Raw genomic sequence first — 20,472 nt, 5'->3', positions numbered from 1 at the left:
CTAAAGTTTTTTTTCTGATCATGAGGAGAATGATGTGAAAACATGTCACATACTGCTTTATGAGAGGCGAGTCTACTTGAGAGGGGTCTTGTGTGTCTCCCCTTAGTTCTTAATAAAATTACACTTACTTATAAGGAAAATTCAAAATAATAAAGAAAAAAACTACCATCATACTGTTTTGAAATCGTTTTGATTCATTCAGGGTTTGAATAACTGAAGATGTAACCAAATAGCCTATTTGGTACATGGGATCCTTCACATTCAGATTTTATTTTTAAGATACAAAAGAAACCTGATGGGACACAAGCATATCCACACAACCTGTCTATCAGTACCGAACCCGCTGTATATTGATATAACCTCAAAACATATACAAACAAAAAGTGCACAGGAAAAAAAACCCAAACAAAAACAACCTGATCAATAAGCAAGCAAGCAAGCAAGCAAGCGCACACACACACACACACACACACACACACACACACACACACACACACACACACACACACACACACACACACACACACACACACACACACACATACACACACACACACACACACACACACACACACAATCACTAGTTTTGTCCACTCTCAGTCCAAAGGCACTGGGCACATGGACAGACACACCAAATTAAATGCATAAAAGCAGATCTGTGTTAAAACAACACAGTCTCCCCTGCTGGAGTAGAAGGAGGTGGGCTTGATGTAGGCCAACTCGAAATTCTTCAAGTTCAGGGGCTGCTGACAGTGCTGATCAGAGAGAGTAACCAGCGTCCGCACCAGAGAGTACTTGGCCGAGCAGCTGATAGCCGTAACTGTGCGCACCTTGTCAAAGTGCATCAGGAAACAAGGGTCATCCTGGTGAAAGAGAAGACAGCCCCAATTAGAGGAAGTCGTTGAGGTGTTTGCAGAGCAGATACCAGACGAAAATATTTTTCTCATCTTATTTCTAATGTAATCACACAAGAGATTATTACTTTGCGTTCCAAAGGTCCAAGTAACACAACCAGAAAACCATGTGGAGCAGTAATAATTTCTTCAGATAAGTCATCATAAAAGTCAACTTCGATGAATAATTAACATAAAATTAGTGTTACAACATATCGTCTCAGTGAATCACAGTATCAAAGGACAAAACAAATGATCCATTCATAGCATAAGAGCTATTTTCCTAACAATTCTTTGTAATTTGAAATGAAGTATACTGGGGTTTTTTTGTTTTTTGCCGAATATGATACTATTATTGTTCTACGCATTATATTGGAAAACAGAAAATGGAATGGAATAGAATTTAAGTTGATTCTCTTGCCTTATCAGGATCCCGTCCGTCAATGAGAGTCAGGTCTTGAAGTGACCAGATTTCTGTCTTCTTGTATGAATCTTGAAAACCAGTACGATGGGTGTAGGACCTCTTGGATGCAGATTTAAAGGACTTCTGAGACTTCTGACATCTCACGATACATAGTTGTACCACTTCGCTCTTCATAACTGCAGACCAATGGCCCAACAACACCAAACAACTAAGAAAACTACTGCAGTGTGGCAACAGAAATTTAATCAGCATAAAGAACCTAACGGGTCCCATCAAAAATAATTTCAACCTCATGTTAGTCTGAGTATTATTTCATATGGAAGGATTCCATGTAACAACATCCCAATGCCATTAAAAAACTCTTATCAGGTAGCATTTTCTACACAGAGAATGATTTTTGGCTACCATAATCCAAAAAAAAAAGAAATGTATTAAAGAAAAATGTCTTCAGTACACCCCCAATCATTTTTACCATGCTGAACTTATGACTTTTAAATTTATCAAATGAACAAAAATTATTCTGAAGGTTATCAGAGATCAACCCAGAGGGTGATGGAGAAAAAAAATCTGAAGCTGAAAATCGTATACCTGAGACACAGAGAAAATGCCTTCCTCTTGACGGCTCGAAGATCTCGATGAACTCCACCAGCCTCTGTTTCTCAGGTCGAAATATCACCCTCTGCATTTCCTCCTTCAGAAGGGACGACATCACTGGAGTGAGCAAGAAAAAAACCCAAAACAGTTGCTTACAATGAAGTGAGAAATTACTCCCCTTCCCCAAAAAAGGATAAAGATGGCAAATTGAGGTTAAAGCCTGACTGTGATGCGAGAGTGCTAGCGGTGCTGCCTCAGGTCTGCTGGGAGGGTAGAGGTATGAAGCTGTGTGTGGTGTGAGCTCCCAGTCTGTAACATCCACAACACCCTCGCATGCATGGAAATCGACAGGGATGATGATCCATGTCGTGATTTATTGCTATGATACTTCTTATACCAACTCGGCCCGGAGGGATTTATCTAGCAGAGAGCTGGCAATCAAATACCATTTTCCTCTTCAGTCAGCCCTGTCATGACTTCAATTAAGCCCCATTATGATGTCCTGAAACTGGCTGCTGGTCCGTGATCCCAGTATTGATTAAGGTTTCTTTCAAAATATGGATTCCACCCCATTAGATTTGTGTTTAATGCTGTGGAATTCCTCTGAGGTACAGAATAGAGGTGACGTTTTGTTTATTTTTTAAATTCAAACGATAAATTTACAAAATTAAGGCAAACATTACAATTGACAACGTTTCCTCCTCTAGAATGAAAGCATTGAATGAGCAGACACCACAAGCGATGTAAAACTTGTACACAAACCATACAAAACGGCATAAAATAGGTAAATTTTTAACACAGCAATCATTCTCTCAATTTGAAGTTGTTTAATATGCCATGTCAGAATCCTACCAGGCATCTCCCCTTGATCAGAGATGTTCTGTTTAAGTTTTAGTAGATTTGCTGCTGCTTTAGAGGCAGAAATTTCATTATATTTTGCTTTTAATAGTGAAAGATCTTGATGTAGCTTAGGACAGGGATTCTTAAAGTGTTTGTGCTCCATGGTCTTAATAATATGAAATTTGATAATAATAATAATATTAGTAATATTAATATTTGTTTGGCTTTTTTAGATTTGGAACTCGTGAAATTAATAATCTGACCCCTAACACAAGCTTTAAAAGCTGCCCATCTGGTGCTTGCAGATGTTTCAGAAGTTTTAACAGCAAAATGTTGATCAATCTGTTTTCCAAGAAAAGAAATTAACTCGGGGTCCTGTAGCCATTTTTGTTGAAATCTCCATCTTGGTGGGTTAAAATACATCAATTAAACAGACTAAAACATAAAATAACCATAAAACAAATCAATTAAGCAGAATAAAACATAAAATAACAACAAAATAACTAAATCTTAAATAAGGATTGCCTGAACTATTGTCAGTTTTTAAACTATTATGTTGGTCAGATCATTTTCTAGTAATCCATAGATACCTTTGGCACATTTCGATTTCATTAATTTCAGGGACTTAATAAGAGCTGAGTTTCATTATAGTAGCACATGAAGATGAGTGGATTGGAATAGAATAGAATAGAATAGCGGTGGAATGTGAATGTATCTATGGGATTATGTTCCCTCACAACACAAAACACACACACACACACACGTCAAGTCAAGTCAAGTCAATTTTATTTGTATAGCCCAATATCACGAATTACAAATTTGCCTCAGTGGGCTTTACGGCAACACAACATCCCGTCCTTAGACCCTCTCATCAAATAAGGAACAATGTCCTAAAAAAAACCCAACCTTTAACAGGGAGAAAAAATAGGAAGAAACCTCATGGAGAGCAACAGAGGAGGGATCACTCTCCCAAGACAGACAGTGTGTGATGGATATTGTGTGCACACAATTTACACAGTACAACATTGAAAGAGGATAAACAGAATTATAATGGACTTATAAAATTTACGAAGAATATGATGAGCAGGATGCCAAGCAGTGTCCAGAAGCTACCGGAACAGTCCAGGGCCCAAGCTACGCGACCAGCATCATCATGTTAAAAAAAAAATCATATGGATTTATAAGATATATAAAAAGAAAATGTGACGAGGGGAATGCCAAGCGGCATCCAGGCGGCGACCACCATCACCACGGAGACCTGGGAGGAGAACCGACTGCACGTGCATACAAGGGAGACTCACATGACACCATTCATATACAGAAAAAGAGAAGGAGAAGACATCATTCAGAGACACACACACACACCTATATCACATATGTAAGTAAAGAGAGAGAGGGAGGGAGACATAGAGAGCTATGTGAGGTGGCACGCTGCCCAACACTTCCCTGTGATTAAATGTTTGTTGTGGGAGAAAAGGATGTCCCATAGCACTCTCCCCGTTTCCATTATCCAACTGTAATTTAATCTCTGAGCAGAGATACAAGTGGGGTGAAGCACTTATATGGAGACAGTTTTACGAGCGCAGAAAAAAGACGTTACTTTATATTTCACTTTCCCTCGCAACACAATGCAGTTACCAGATGCCTCGACAGGGAGGGAGTACCGAAGCACACTTGCTCTTGCAGCTGTGTTCATTAGTTTCAAATAGTGAAATGTAGGTTAAAAAAGGCATGGAATTGCTGGTCCCGGGTCAAATTACATTTGTGGGAACACGATCAAGGGCCTGATGCGATTTGCACGCAGGAAATTGTGCGGCTTCCATTAGATTTGTCACATTTCCGAATAACAAAGACGGGTGTCTCTGCGGCTAAGTGCTCCGCTGTCCTTCTTGTTGATGATGGGTTTTTTTTTTTGTGTGTGTTTTTGTTTTTTTGTGGGTGTTTTCTGGAAAGGCTTTTTACATCTGAGATGGAAAGATGAGAGGCCGCACAGGAAGAAGGGAGGAAGAGAAGCATAAAAGTGTTGAATCTCATGAATATCACATGAGGGCCATCGCCATTGTTTGCGGTAAACCTTGGCCCCATTCTACCCGTGCTGTGCGCATTAGAGTATCTGCAGACTGTCTGGCATTCAGAGGTCGCTGAAAACACACGTCAGCGATACCAACACTCCCCACGACTCTATCCGTGACTTTCGATGGAATGGTTGCTGTGCGGTAAACAAGCATAAAAGTCCCATTTGGTGTGGAAGACTATTGTGATTTTAATGTCCCCAGAGCTAAACAAACAAAAGTTGTCGATGCTGGTTTGCGAGCGTTCATGTAATCAATGACCTGAGATGTTTTGCGGAAAAATGCAAGTGAGCGGTCTCGAAAATTGCTGTTGGGTGCTATGAAACCACATTACTAAAACACTGAAATCAGGGCAATCAAAATACGCTGCTTTACACTGCACGTGCACTTTGCACCAACCTGATTAAATGGCGGATGAAGGAGACGGAAGGAGCATGGAACATTTTTGACTATACAACATGAGGACAATTGTCAAGGTAGGTTACACAACAGCACAAATGAAATGGACGCAGTGGATGTGAGGGCAATTTACAAATTCATTATTAGAATTATTCATTAAAATAGATAGCAAATTCATATAATAATATATAATATAATAAATAAAATAAAAATTTAAATTTGAACGTTATTTTTACATATTATTAATTTAATAAATAAATCATGAAGACTTCTTCATTTAATGTCAGAGTGGAATGAAATAATTGCCACAACAGTGGACCAGACAATTATACATATAAAGGAAATTTGAGGTTGAGTCAACATGATAATTGTGCTGGATATTAAGGTAAACCTTGACATCATGAAAACAGTTGTCAGTTTTACTTCAACTGAAATGTTTCAATGCGGGAGACAGGTTTCAGTAAAGTGTCAGCTTTGGCAGCGCACAACTAGATAGCCTATATAACTGTGTAACACTAACAATGCTAACAAGCCATTTCTAAGGTACTAAGTGGACCTCGGCGAGGGACAATAACACACCAAAGTTCAGGATGTTAACATTACGAATACCCACCTGTATCCGCCCACCTACCGACAAACTTTGTCTCCAGAGTTTCAAAGTGGGTCAGTAGGTGGGTGGAGGCACAAGAGGTCACCATGGGGGTCAGGGGTTGACATTAGGAAGGCGGATGCACGTCAGCTTGGTTGTGAGGAGGAAGAGGAGAATGTGTGCGCCATTGCAATAAAGGAAGAGAGGGTAGCGTGCGTGATAAAGAGCGCTTGAACATTGACGCAATGGTGAAGGAGATGGTAAAAGTAGAGGGAACTGGACAAGATGAGGAGGGAGAGCTGCACAATGTTGGGAAGAGGAAGAAGGAGCTGGAGAACGAGGGAGAGGAAGATGCTGAGGAGGATGTGGAGGAATATGTTCAGCTGGTCGTTCAGTTTGAAGAAGACTTGGCTAGTGAAGAGGAGAAAAGGCTGGAGAAAATAGTCTCAACAAGTGGGCGAGGTATGGAGAGGAAGAATTTTAAGAGGCTACTTAAAAAAAAAAGATAGCCGTGAGGGGGGAAGACACAGTGGGGGCTGGAAAGGCAGACTGGGGTAAAAATAATGAGCACCAAAATGTCCATGAGGGGCAGAAGAAAAAGAAACAGAAGAGGAACAGAAAGAAAAAAAGGCACTATGAGAAAAGAAAGTTGGAAAGTTGATTCTACAAGATACCAGAAGGTGGAAATGTAGATAATGGGGATAGGGGAAAAGAACGGATGGAGACAAGGGAGAGCACGCTGAAAAGACTCCCTGGTGAAAATCTCAACAGAGAGAAGGAAAAATGCAAGAAGAGAGTGGGGGAGAGAGGAGTTTATGAAAAGGTGCAGGACATGGATGGTGCACATGAAGAAGGTCGAGGGGAAGACGACAGTGTGGATGAGAGTAACTGGAGCTTAGAGAAAGATGGCTTTCAGAGAGCTTTTGAAGAACCCGCATTTTGTGGCACACAAGATGCATTTTGGTTGTTGGATTTTGAAAACTGGCCCTGTGATGGACTGGCGGCCTGTCCAGAGTGTCTCCCTGCCTGCCACCCAATGACTGCTGGGATAGGCTCCAGCATCTCCGCGACCCTGACAGCAGGATAAGAGGTTTAGATAATGGATGGATTGATGGATTTTGAAAACTGGGAGGATGAGGTTGAGAAGGGTGAGGATGAAGAGGAGGGAGCCTGTTATGATCTTAGGTAGGAAGACAGAAAATTTGCCTTGGTCTTCCATGTGTGGCCAGTGACAAATTAAATTAACCAAATGTGCCAATTTAGCACATTTAGGTTTGAGAAAGAGCAGCCTAAAGCCCAATAACAGAATGTTACAACCCCAGATAGATACCCACTGATTTTGGAGGACTAATGTAGACAGAGATATGGCGTAACCTGTAAAACAACAGATGCCACATTTCTAACTAATAATAACAATAATAATAATAATAATAATAATAACAATAATGATGCATTTTATTTGTGGGCGCCTTTCAAAACACTCAAGGACACCTTACAGAACACAGTAAAAAAAACAAGCAGCACTGTATCAGACAGCATAAAATCAAAACAAAACAGGGTAGACAATAAAAAGTTAACACAACAGATAAGTATAAAATCAACATCTGCACAAAACTCAATGAAGCCTGGATCAGACTGAATATGCCAGTTTGTAAAGGTACGTTCTGAGATGGGATGTGAAGGTTGAAAGAGAGTCAGTGTTGTGAATGTCTTGTGGGAGAGCGCTCCACAGGCGGGGGGCAGAACGACTGAAGGGCAAGAGATGCACACTGTCACCCTCATGTGGCCCTGCATGCAGACTCACACCAGGACCAGGAGGAGGGCAAAAATTCATATAAGTTAAAAGAATAGAATAATAAATAAATAAATGAAGCATTGCCTGTTACATTCCCCCACTATAGTCAGTGAACGTACAGGCCCACAAGCCATGCGAAAAACAAACAAGGTGTAACCCAGCTGCTGTGGTTTACAACAATATAAAGCATTTATTTAAAATGACTAACCTCAGCATTTTACAGCCTGGTAGCAGAAGGAATGAAGGACCCAGAATAGCGATTCCTTGTCCTAGGGGGCGCTTTATAGGGCCGGCCTGAGGGCATTACAGTGAACTCACCGGACGGGACGTGGTCAGATTGGCTCAATCAATTGCGTCTGTAGGGACGCCCGACCAAGCTGGAGGTAACACGGGGATTTGAACCGCCGATCCTCGTGTTGAAGGGCAGTGGAACAGACCGTTACGCTACCCAGACGCCCAGCTGTATTGTTTATGAGGGTGGGGGTACCTGCAGTCAGTGTAGACTGGAGTGGTCACTTATGTGAGTGATGAAATGAATCTGCCAGAAATGAATCTGCCAGTTCATCTGTATCCAGATGAACTGATTCAACCTCATTTGATCAGGGCAGATGAGTTCATCAGGGAGGTGACCTGTGCCCCAGGGTGGGTCACAGTGGTGCTATTTCTCTATAAAAACAGGCGAGTCGGTTTAGTCGTGGCCCAGACAGCCAGAGCCATATTCAACCTGGAGCATTTGTTTCTCAGCAAATTAGCCAGATCCAATGGATTCAGTCTCACCCAGGGAGCCAGGCTCATTAAAATTAATAACAGTACTACAGTACTGTATGGATACCCGCTGCAATCTTAACGGCCAATCTGGGCCACCCCGAAAGAAATATTTCTCTGGAAACCTTGCTCTGATTCATTATTTTTTTATTTTTTTTATTTCATTCTGCCTCGACATGTGACTAATAAGAAAAATAAGGTGCAGAAGCCATTGTATCAAGTATAAGATAATATATGTATACGAGTTTTTTGCAGCTGCACTTCTCCATCAGCCCTAATGATGGGTTTTTTTCTGGAGCTCTTTTTTGACTTCCTCCCTCGCATCCCTTCCTCACCATCTCTATGTGCAACCTAATCGAGGTTCACCTGACTCGTCTGGCACGCAACTTCCCACGGACCAAGTTCCTGAAGATTTTGTCAACGGAGTGCATTCCCAATTACCCAGACAGCCACCTGCCCACCATGTACATATATATCTTTCTGGACGTATCCTGGACAGACTAACAGGAGAGGCCCAGCGTGTAGGCAGAGAGGTGCTGGAGGAAGGTAATGTGGAGGAAAAGTGGAAGTTGTACATTTATTTGGTGTACTCAAGCTGAAGCTCACATAAAAATACAAAATCACAGAAGAAAATCCCTCTTTTAACAAACTCACACTCGAATAAACAGACACGCCCCACACACATACATGTGCACGTAAACACATTCATGCACACACGAGTAGAACTGACATATCATTTCTAGTTATTTTTGATTTCGTTACGCAAGTGGTTAAAGCCATCATTCATGAGGCCCGAGTAACACAACCAAAGAGACGTGTAGAACAGTAAAAACTTTTGCTTTTTTTATTTTAGGATGTGTTTTAAAAAATGACACTCAGTTCTGTGTTCTTTCTGGGCGTTGTAGAGTATAGCACTGATAGAGAATGCCTGATCACCTTTTGATATAAGACGAGTCTTTGGAAAAGCCAACACGTTCTCTGTCAGAGGACCTCAAACTGCACTGGGGTCTCCAAAGGGTTTTAAAGGCGTAATGTGCAGCTGGGAACCAGATCAAGTAGAACCTTTAATAAAATTCTAAATCAGATCTGAAAACAACAGGCAGTGAATGCAAAGCAGCTAAAACAGAGGTTGTGTGGTGTCCCATCTCCTTGATTCGGTTAACAGTCTTGCTGCTGCATTTTGCACCAGGTGCAAAGGAACCTAACAGGAACAGAGGGAATTACAGTGATCTAAACAATGATTTAAAAGCACTCTTAGCTTTTTGCCGACACTTGTGGATCATAAAAAAGACAATATTTCTAGGTTGCAGAAAATATTACAGTAAAACCTTTTTCCTTTTTCTTTTTTTTTACATTTCCCTATCTCCTTTCTCCTCAGAGCTGATGTGGATGCTGTCCTCTTCTGGTGCATTTGTTGTTGACAGCTATGCTGATGTGTACGAGACAAACATTTCCAGTTAGGTGATCAGGAGGATAAATGGGACTGTAGCTACAGTAACTACAGAAACAGTCTATATAGTAACCATCATGACAGGGACTTTGACGAATTGACCAAATCAGTCCTACCCATTACATTGGTAACCCTGGTGACAAGTAGGCCTTTTTTATAGCTTGGTGGTGGCGTAGCGTCTGAAATGGGCTTTTAACACACATATCGAGAAAGTTAAGTCTCAAGATAGGCATGGTTATCAGAGTGTTCATTCACTGGTCAGCAATTTTCCAAAGAAACTTGAATTACCAAAAGTTGCTGCAACTAAGTTATTTTTGGATGACATTCCTTTTGGTGAGATAAGTGTTTTGTAAAGCAACTACTTTTAGAGACTCGCTTGTTTACTTTATGTATTTAATTTTACATTCTGTTTTCAGTAAAATCACATTCCTGGAAGTGATCCGTTTCATTGAAAATAGATCTAACAATGGAAATGGGGGGGAAACATACGCCCGTTAAACAAACATCTCTATATAATTTGAGTGTTTAAAAAGTGCGCGTTGAAGAAAGAAAAAAAAACCCTACTCAGAGTTATGTGTTGGAGCAGGCCATATTGTGAAATCAAGAAAGGGGAACCTCAACTCATTACAGCGATGACGTCACAGCCACATGCAGAATGTGATTGGATGCCGATGAAAGAGGGAAGCCCTTCCTCGATGGGGCCATCCCATAAGGTTATACACAGTAGTCATATACAGCACGGTTTGGCGGCACTCAACTGTCTACCCCCGGGAACAAATCCTTTTAGTTCAACAAAGTCCACTAATAGCTGGGACCCGGAAATAATAGGAAATATCAATTTGTATCAAAGTTACCTTTAAAAATTAGATTTATACCAACGGGTAGACAACGATGAAATATGTTAAAGAAATATATGTAGATCGATACGTGCTATTCTGGTGAAAGCAAAATCTTACACAAGACCTCATACAAGGTTTAGACAAACTAATAGAATCCGTCGCTACGTTCGCCACATTCTCTTTAGCCACTAATTCATTCGGGGTTGAAATGGATATCGATCGTCGCAGTATTTCATGTTCAGGCAAAATCGAGGTGACGCTCGCGTCGACTGGCTAGCCTCGCTATGAAATGGCCAAAAAACAATTTTGCCACCCCCCCACCCCCCCTGGAAGATTACCGAGCGATCCTCTTGCTTGTACTGTTCTTGCAAAATAGTGCGCCCTACTGTCTCCATTGCGCATGACTGTACGTCGTAATATGAAGTAGGCCTCCTGTTTTTCTCCCCAACCCGGAGTCCGGTCTCCCCCCCCCCCCCCTCATGCAACGTCTAAATAAGCCAAATACGAAGCCCGCAGTCGACTATTCGGAAAGGTAAGACTTGAAATAATTACACAGTGTCAAAAAGGATTACTTATTGCGTTATAGCGCAGCGCTCGTGCGGGTAAATAGTGTTTTAGCGTGCGGAAGCGATCGGACTGCAGAAGGAGGCTTTGGAAGTGTTTCCGCACACTCGAGGGAGAGCAAGGCCTAGTGACCCACATTCAGAGCAGCGAGTGTCTATGTGTACGAGTGGGCGAGCATGTGAATATGTGCCACTGTGTGTGTGTGTGTGCGCGCGCGTGTATATGTGTTTGTGTGTGCGCGTGTGGGAACGTGTGTGTGTATACATCTGCCGCGAAAACGTTTCGACCATCGCAGTTTATTGTCTGTTTGACTTCTTGTACGGAGCAGTCTTATCTTCCGCGCCGACGTTGAGGTTTGTCGTCGGTACATTTTGGAGATTATTTCGGGTTTATGTCAGCCGTTGCGTGACAGCGTCGGACTGGCGGCAGCCTGCGAGCGGTGGACGGGGGATCTTCATGTTTTTCAGCGGCCAGTGCGTTGACGACGCTTCCCCCACCTCCGACGGTGTGACCCGGCCGAGTGTGTTCAGTAACGGGACAAGGCCAGTGAATGGACCGCATCTGTGACTGACCCGGCCACGGTCGGCGGACAGCTTAGTTAGCCTGCTAGCTTAGCTACATCGCTTGCTCTCTTTTCGGTTGTATAACGAACACCTGTGGCTCCGAATGGTAGCGTTACATTCATTCTTTTTTCGCTCTCTGTGCCCAGCCAGGTGTTTTTTGTGCTCTGTGATAATGCAAATTGACGAATATGTTATTGTTTATAACAGCAATGTCTTTGAATTGTGCGTTTGAATAGGGCAGATTGGCCCTAGGAAAGGTCACAATGTAATTTGGTCAAAAATAATGAACCACGGGCACTAAGTCTTGTATGTTTGGCTAATCGTATACACCATGTAGGCCTATTCCAGTTATATCCTACTTCTACCAACAAGTCTATTTATATAGATTCGTAAAGCATCACAGGCAGCGCCCATGTCAACGTAGATGCATTGTTGTTGCTGTGAAGGTAGCTTAGGCTTTGGTATGTGGTTAAATCTGGGTGTGTATGTGTAAATTAGGGTCTTTTCCATTACAGGACCTAAATTGTCAGTTTATTGAAGGCGTTGAACATAGCAGAATAGATTTGCGCACAAAGACAAATCCCAAATAAGTTTCACTCATCTTGCCAACGTCGCCTCACAATTGGGTCACAGTGCTCCAATAGAGTTTTTGTAGTATAACTTAACGTAACCCTGGTAATTTTCTGATTTCAGGTTGTCCTGTTGTTTATGCACTTTCAACATGTTAGACTTACTCCTCTTTCTTCCTTAATCATTTATTTTAGTTTCATCAACTATAAGACCTGTGTTAAAACAGGCAATATATTAGACATCCTCAGCATTTACTGTAGCTTCAAGAAGCCCCTGAGAATATGGCTGCCCTATTCTGTTTATGTTCTCATCCAAATCAGGTTGAGGTTTCCCTCCTTTGACTCCCTTAACACTAAATAATATGGTGGAAAATCACCCTAATAGCTGACTCCCCCAGTGACCTTCTGACCCTCAGTGACCTCTGTTTGTGCTGTGGTTTCTGTTGCAGGTTGGCTTGACCACCATGTTCTGCTCATGGTCCAGTGCACTTTCACGACCCCAATGACCTCAGAGTCAACTTTTTCTATACAGTCCACCTTTTCCCCAAACCCCTTAATCGACCCCCAAGAAAAGACTTGTAATTAACTGAACACGCAAGCTGCAGTGGGGTAAGAAGTGACTTCTTCACACAGGAACATATGCACACAGCTGGTGTTCTATCCTCATGGGGACCAGACATTTTCGTTAGGGAAGTAGTATTTTGACTGATGTTAGACCCCAAAATTAACCCTAACGTTAACCCCATCCCTAACACTATCCTTATCCCTAACCATTACCCTAATCTTAACCCGAAGATGATCCAAAAATAACCCAAATTTAAACTTAACCTCCCCCTGAGCCTTATTCTAAGGCCTAACTAAAGTTAGACTACTAACTAATACTAGACCCTAAGCCTAAACTTAATCCCAGTTGTAACTAGCCCTAAACCTAACCCCTTGACCAGTAATAACCCTTTTCCTCATGAGGACCTAGGTCCCCATGAGGTAGGTGGTTTCTGATTTTGTTATTTTTATGAAGCCAGAGTCCCCATGAGGATAGACAGAGCATGTACACACACACACACATGCTGGGTTGTTTGTGCACACGTTAGCTTATGAGATAGTGTGTAGATTTTCTTTGTTGACTTTTCTGTCTATAACAAGAAAAATGTGATAACATTTAGTTGAATCTACAACATCTTATCTACCATAACAAATCAATTTACTCTGCATTTTCATTCGTCATTGACCAGTAACGATTTTTTATGATGTTCTCTTTAGACATTTGTTTTATGATTAAAACTTCAGACATGTATTTATTAACATCTTTTTAAATTGCATTACTGTATATTGCGCCAATAATAACAAAGTACAATAAAACAGTTGTGTGTACCCTGAAAGAGGTAGGCCATTTTATTAGTGCCTCACAAAGAAGCACTGAGTAAAAAGCTTATTCAGGGTATAAAAATGCATACAGTTGTATTAAATGTTATTTAATGCATGGTTTAACAAGTAAAGTCCAATATTTGTATGTAGTTATAAAGTATATCAGTCTATTTAATTTTTTTTCTCATTTAAATCTGGTCAATGTATGTTTGTCAGGAGTTTGGTGAACAAGTTCGTCTTGTCAAATATGATGTGTGTGTGTGTGTGTGTGTGTGTGTGTGTGTGTGTGTGTGTGTGTGTGTGTGTGTGTGTGTGTGTGTGTGTGCATGTCTCTGCTAACATGCAATTGTAGATGTATTGGGAATGACATCTTATCCAGTGACCTTTCCTCCCCCACCCAGGTGCTTTTCCAAATGCCTACCTCACGACTAAAGAGCCAATCACTGCAGCTACAGCCCTGATCAACAGCCATCATGACAAGTAGCATTGGGTATTTTACAACACACTCAAATGCACTCATGCGCAGACACACGTGCACACCCTTAAAACAGGCCAGCGTCACCAATACAGTCATAACTTCCGTGGCAAGCACAATCCATTCCTTCTCTCTTCCAGTTCATTCCTTACCTCTCTTTTTTTTTCATTTGGTCTGACCCAAAAATAAACCTCCTTGCATGTAAGAATCTTCTTCTGTAGTAACTGGCCATCTGGTATTATAAACAACGCATTTCTGCTAAAATAGAAAAAAAAACATACATAATAAACAACTCGGAGGGCTTCTTGAGTTTACAAGTAAAGAAAAAACTTTGGACCGCTCTCCTTGACAGGGATTTTAACCGTGCATTCAGACTGAAGATGAACCAAGGCACCTAAAGGGAAATTTCACCGATGGTTTTATGGATGTGCGATTAGTACTCATGAGCAATGCAGTCAGTTGAAGCAATTAAGTCCCCTCTGCATATAATATTGACGGGAGTAATCGGTGTTGTCCTGCTCACACAGTCTTTCCCACAGCGCCTACATGTACCAGAATGCATTACGCATAAGCTTCTGTATTGTCGTACATAAAATCTTGTGTGCTAGTGTTGTGGGACGTCATTTCCACCATCGGAAATGTAGCTTAGTCAAGATGTATTTTTTGAACAGCATGTTTAGAGTAGATTAAAAAAAAACCTTCTAGGCAGTAGTTTTTCTGGCCACCAACTGATGTCACAATACGTCACTCGGTGGCCAGAAAAAAATCTCATTCACTGCCTCCAGAGATGCAGAAATGATCAGGAACAACTGCAGTTATTTTTCATGTGCTATCCCTGTTACAGATAGACAAAGATAAAGTTGAAAATGTGTGAATTTTCTCTTTAAGCAAATAGTTTATAATTGCTTTTTTTATTGGTCATATTCAAAACTGATACATTAAAATAAGTGAAACCACAAATGGGATGTGAATCCTTGATGGAGTCCCTAATGTGGGCACCAAAGGTGGTTTTTTTTTATTAGTTCAGTGGTTTGATTTTGAACATGACCAAAAAAAAATCAAGACATTTTAATCTTCATCTGGTAGAGTGCCTTAGTTCATCATTGGTCTACATAAAATTCACATCAGCTTTCAGGCTGCTGAGAAAAGTACACACACGAAAAGTGCGCTTGGTACTCAGTGAGTCTGTAAATATTTCTATCTGTCTCTTCATCCCCCAGGGAAGATTGTAGCATTTTTGATGGGTTGATGGAAGAGGATGAGAAGGACAAAGCTAAACGGTAAGATAAATGGATAGATGAACCCTCTTGAGTGATGCTAATTACACTATTGGCCACATAAGCTCAGCAAATCCGTTCGCAAAGAGTGATGTAGTGATTGCAGACGCTGGCTCCAGTTCAGCCTTTACTCATGTTTAATTAGTCTCGCATAGCCAGACCGAACTCCACACTTCGTTTTAGCGCCTCGCTCTGGCTTCTTTGTATCCCTTCAAACCAATCACAATCGTCTTTGGCGGCGCTAACCCCAGGATGCAACGACGGTGCCCTTGTAAAATAGTGTCAGGTGGGGAACTTGTCATTTTCAGCGTGTAGGTTGCTAGCTCGGAGGTTGTTGTTTCACGTAGCGACGGGGACTTTGAAAACGGTAACACGCAGATAGCGGAAGGGAAGGAGAAGTCTGACTGAAATGGTTGGACAATGGCGGGTTTATGCGGTTTACATCCGATGGGTCAGACTAATGTTGAATTAATCTAAAATAACATTGAAAAATGTTTTTACTAACTAACCCTTAAGTTCCTTGTGAGAAGGAGCTGGTCATTCATGTGTTATACTCAACATCTATACTACCCTGCAGTCTCAATGCAGCATTTTTGGAGTCATTCACAAAATCACATAACGGCTGGAATCTTACATATAATGTAGACGTCAAAGCAGCGTTTTGTCAAAGTAGAGTGTTTTGACAAACGTTAGTAGGAGGAAAAGTTTACTGAAAAATTAATTGGGGAAAATACATTTTGTTGGGGGTAAATATTGAATTTGTACTTGAAATTTGAATTGCAGCGTGTCCCGTAATAAGTCCGAGAAGAAACGGAGAGACCAGTTCAATGTCCTCATCAAGGAGCTCGGCACGATGTTGCCGGGCAACACCAGGAAGATGGACAAGTCCACCATCTTGCAGAAAAGCATCGACTTCCTGTGCAAACACAAAGGTCAGGGCTCACACCTCTTTACCTCATTTCCTGTGTTTAGATTAACTGCTTCGTGAAATGAATTTGTTCTTTTGGAGGTTGCATTTATGTTTATCTCTTAACCCTCTGAACACTGTTCTGTGGGTTTATTTTCTCTTGTCCTTATAGCTCATGTAGTGAACCGTGTGCATCATGTTTTTATTATCATTTAACACTTGACCCATAACTGAATTGTTTTTCTATGTTATTTTATTGCTCTGTTTTGTCTTGTGCTTTTATTTCCTTACGTTAATAGTTTCTTTGTTGCGGTGCCTGTTACATTACAAGTGAGTTGAACTTTACACATTCTTCCTCTGTCCATCCTCTATCAGAGATAGCTGCCCAGTCAGAGTCCAGCGAGATCAGACAGGACTGGAAGCCTCCATTCCTGAGCAATGAGGAGTTCACCCAACTTATGCTGGAGGTAGGAAGCCTCACCGCTGATACCTCTTACTCTCTTTCGGGCACCAGTTTAATTATGATGGCCACTGTTGCTTTACTATTGCTGTAAATTTTGCAGCCAGGGCTGTAGACAGCTCTAACTCCAAGCCACTCAGTTTTATCTGACTTTTTTCATAGTTAAAAGAAAAGTCTGCATGGTTCAGAAATATTAATTCAGTTTTATTTTTAGATACTATTTAAAGGTTAAGATACCTCTTGATTCAACAAAAGAAATTGATGGCATTCTCCAACTTATTATACTTCTATAAACCCCAGATTTAAGTGTGTCCTATTGTTTTCTTTTTGTCAGGCTCTGGATGGTTTTTTCATAGCAATAATGACTGATGGTAACATCCTCTATGTCTCTGAGAGTGTCACCTCGTTGCTAGAGCACCTCCCGGTGAGTAACAGCGAGTCTTGCTCCGGTGTTGTATGAGTTAGTCACCTGTTGTGTGATAGAAACAGGTCAAGGCGGGTCATTCGTGAGGCTAAGTTAAAATAAGTCTGTTTGCCATCGCCGTGTACTTATTTTTTATCTGTGTTTGCACCCTTAGGCGGACCTGGTGGACCAGAACTTGTTAAACTTCTTGCCACTGGGGGAGCACTCTGACGTGTACAAGGCTCTGTCCACACATCCCACTGTCCCTGAGAGCCTTGGCACGGATTACCTTAAGAGTCAGTACCAACATACCAATTTTCGCAGTATTTGCTGTTCTCTAGATATCTTCTTGCCCTTTTGTTACCCTGTTAGGTGTTTGTAAGACTATAGGATGAGAGGTTGCACTGTAGTAAAAGCATAAAAATCATTTATTAAGAAAAAAGCATAGAATAGGTGATGGCCAGCATTAGAAAAACCTCCTGTTTAGATCACTGGGATATCTGTCGCTATGGAAAACCAGTATAAACCAGTAAGACGATTACAGTGGTGCTGTGTTCATATTTTGTCTTTCTGAGCTGATGGGGGGTGGCGAAGGGAAGCTTTTCCACAGAAAAATAGTAGCTTTGCAATGCTTTATCAGTTGTTTGTCTTGGTCCGATGCCAGGGCCATGAAATAATTTTGGACACATGAAACAATATTACCCATAAGTAAATTCAAAAATGCCAAATATAGCTGGAAGTTTTTTTTTCACAGTATGAATCCTGTAATTACTTTCATTTTGTCTACAGCGAAAAACCAGATGGAGTTCTGCTGTCACATGCTGCGAGGGACCATTAACCCAAAGGAGCCCCCCGTTTATGAATATGTGAAGTTCATTGGTAACTTCAAGTCACTCAGTAATGGTATGTAGTTTCAAAACATAAACTAATTGATCTGAGGCACGATTTTTTTTTTTAATCATAGTTTTTCATTTGGTCGAGACTTTGAGTTGAAAACATCCATTTCATTTTGCCCCTTTTCTGCCCCATAGTTCCCAATGTGACCAGGAATGGTTTGGCAGGGGTGTTACAGCGATCGTTACAGCCCGCCTTTGATGACCAGGTCTGTTTTGTAGCCACAGTCCGGCTAGCCAAGCCTCAGTTTATCAAGGTAACATATGCGCACACACACACACACACACATGCACAGATATATACACACACACACACACACACACATAACTGTACACACAACTTAGTGAGTAGAGTTATTCCTTGCTTCAGTGGAGGAAATTGCAGATAGTGTAAAAGAGTAAATTAATAGTCTTATCACCGCCCAGTCATTAATGTGCATGGATATGACAAGTTAGATTAACAATGCAAGGTTACAGAAGGATGCAAAGACTTGCCTATGGAGTGTCTGTCTTAACAAACGCATCAGAGGCGTCCGGGTAGCATAGCAGTGTATTCGTATAATTAGTTGTGTCTGCAGGCGGGAAGCTGGATGTAGGTATGTGTCCTGGTTGCTACACTAGCGCCTCCTCTGGTCGGTCGGGGCACCTGTTCAGGGGTTGAGGGGGAACTGGGGGGAATAGCGTGATCCTCCCACTTGCTACGTCCCCCTGGCAAAACTCCTCACTGTCAGGTGAAAAGAAGCGGCTGGCAACTCCACATGTATCGGAGGACGCATGTGGTAGTCTGCAGCCCTCCCCGGATCGGCAGAGGGGGTGGAGCAGCAACCGGGACGGCTCGCAAGAATGGGGTAATTAGCCAAGTACAGTTGGGGAGAAAAAGGGGGAACTCCCTCCCCCCAAAAAAACCCCCAATAAAACACATCAGAAAAAGCAGAATGGTTTGTAAACAACCTCGACAGTAAAGGAACCTTGTTATCTGTGTACCTGAGAGTCTTTATTCAACTTTTTTTTTTTACTGTGGAACGTGTGCAGTTTAATTATGTTATCCCAATTTTAAAAATCTACATAAATACGGGGTCCGCGGTGGTGTAGTGGTCTAAGCATCGGCTTTGTGTCGATGCAGTTGCCCACTGGGGCCCGGGGTTCGCGCCCCAGTCTCGTCAGATCCGACTATGGCCGGACTCGATGAAGCAGCAATAATTGGCAACGCTGTCTTCGGGAGGGGGGGCGAAGTCGGCTTGTGTTCGTCACATAAATGCTTCTCTGTGTGTCAGAAAAAGCAGTGGTTCAGCGTGCAGTCGCCTTGTCATGAAAGTGGCGAGGCGTCTCCTTCGAGACTGCCGGCCGAAGAGATGCAGTTGGCGAACGCATGCAGTACGAGGGTGGGTGTTTGAACTAAAATAGGGATCGATTGGCCACTAAATTGGGAGAAAAAAGGGGAAAATCAGAAATAAATTAAAAAAAAAATCTACATAAATACTGAACTAAATACAAAAATACCAGCCAACAGGATAAAATACTTAATACAAATGCAAGTACTTAAATTAAAAAAGATTTTATTCTAAAAAGATGATGAAGAACTAGAATATAAAAAGGAAACCTTAATTATCCATCAACATAATGTGTGCGGCAGAAATTGGTATTACACTATATTGTATTTTTTTGAAGAAATTCAATAGGTTGCAAACAGTTGATCTCTTTCCAGAGACTATGAGCAATAAGGTTTTTGTGGTGGGGTTCAAAAATCTGAATTTATCTATATAATATTCATGCAGAATGAAGAAATAACTGACTAGAAAGGAAAACTAGCATTTATCTTTGTTCACATATGTGCACTCAAGTCCCGCAAGTTCCTGAGATCGATTTATAAAAGGGAGTTGTTTGTATATGTTTGAATCCTTGGATGTTTTTATGTTGAAACATCATGAACATAACTGCTGTGGGTCAGGCAAGTTGTTTAATGTAAGAGCCAAAACATGTTTCTGCAAAGGTGCATGTAAATGTCTGCACTTTGATGCAAAATAGCTGTCTCTGGGTGGTAACCATGGCTCGCAAAGGCTTGCAGAGACGCAGATGTGCATACATGTTTGTTTTGGTTTTTTTCCCACTGCCCCAGGTTTGGGCAAGACACACTTGTAATACTGGGATTGGTCAGTCAAGTCAGCCATCTATCTGGCAACCGTCACTTGCCCTTGCTTCCTAACCTTTCCTGCCTAAATTTAACCTTTGTCCAATTACAAGCAGTTGTGGGTGAGTCTTGTCGAGATACACTGGGCTGAACCCCCCCGCTATGTATGCCCTTTTGAAATCTCAGTAGCACACCTAACGTGACCTAT

The 20,472-nt window shown here is 41.5% G+C and overlaps 2 protein-coding genes across 2 annotated transcripts in view; one reads left to right on the top strand and one right to left on the bottom strand.

Annotated features, from left to right (window-relative positions):
* Positions 1-596: 596 nt before the first annotated feature.
* On the bottom strand, positions 597-2,026 carry exoc1l (exocyst complex component 1 like). The gene is made up of 3 exons (XM_056281112.1): positions 1,906-2,026; positions 1,315-1,493; positions 597-863 (listed from the first exon to the last, which is right to left on the bottom strand). The coding sequence occupies exons 1-3, from the start codon at positions 2,024-2,026 to the stop codon at positions 597-599; spliced, it is 567 nt and encodes a 188-aa protein (XP_056137087.1).
* A 10,837-nt stretch (positions 2,027-12,863) lies between these two features.
* LOC130112208 (circadian locomoter output cycles protein kaput-like) overlaps positions 12,864-20,472 on the top strand; it is a 30,423-nt gene continuing 22,814 nt past the window's right edge. Inside the window, 9 exon segments of the mRNA XM_056279472.1 lie at positions 12,864-12,965; positions 14,123-14,211; positions 15,417-15,476; positions 16,257-16,405; positions 16,756-16,847; positions 17,175-17,264; positions 17,419-17,539; positions 18,033-18,146; positions 18,275-18,393. Coding sequence (XP_056135447.1) covers positions 14,195-14,211; positions 15,417-15,476; positions 16,257-16,405; positions 16,756-16,847; positions 17,175-17,264; positions 17,419-17,539; positions 18,033-18,146; positions 18,275-18,393 — 762 coding nt within the window. The 5' untranslated portion in view covers positions 12,864-12,965; positions 14,123-14,194.

Source organism: Lampris incognitus, chromosome 5 (genome assembly GCF_029633865.1).
Source record: "Lampris incognitus isolate fLamInc1 chromosome 5, fLamInc1.hap2, whole genome shotgun sequence".
Taxonomy (NCBI): domain Eukaryota; kingdom Metazoa; phylum Chordata; class Actinopteri; order Lampriformes; family Lampridae; genus Lampris; species Lampris incognitus.
Note: the sequence above shows the minus strand (reverse complement) of the source record. Positions and strands in the feature narration are given on the sequence as shown.

Coding starts and splice junctions, on each gene's coding strand:
- exoc1l (XM_056281112.1), bottom strand. CDS start 2,026: ATGTCGTCCCTTCTGAAGGAGGAAATGCAGAGGGTGATATTTCGACCT. Junction 1,494..1,905: donor GCATTTTCTCTGTGTCTCAG/GTATACGATTTT, acceptor ATTGGTCTGCAG/TTATGAAGAGCGAAGTGGTA. Junction 864..1,314: donor ACGGACGGGATCCTGATAAG/GCAAGAGAATCA, acceptor CTCTTTCACCAG/GATGACCCTTGTTTCCTGAT.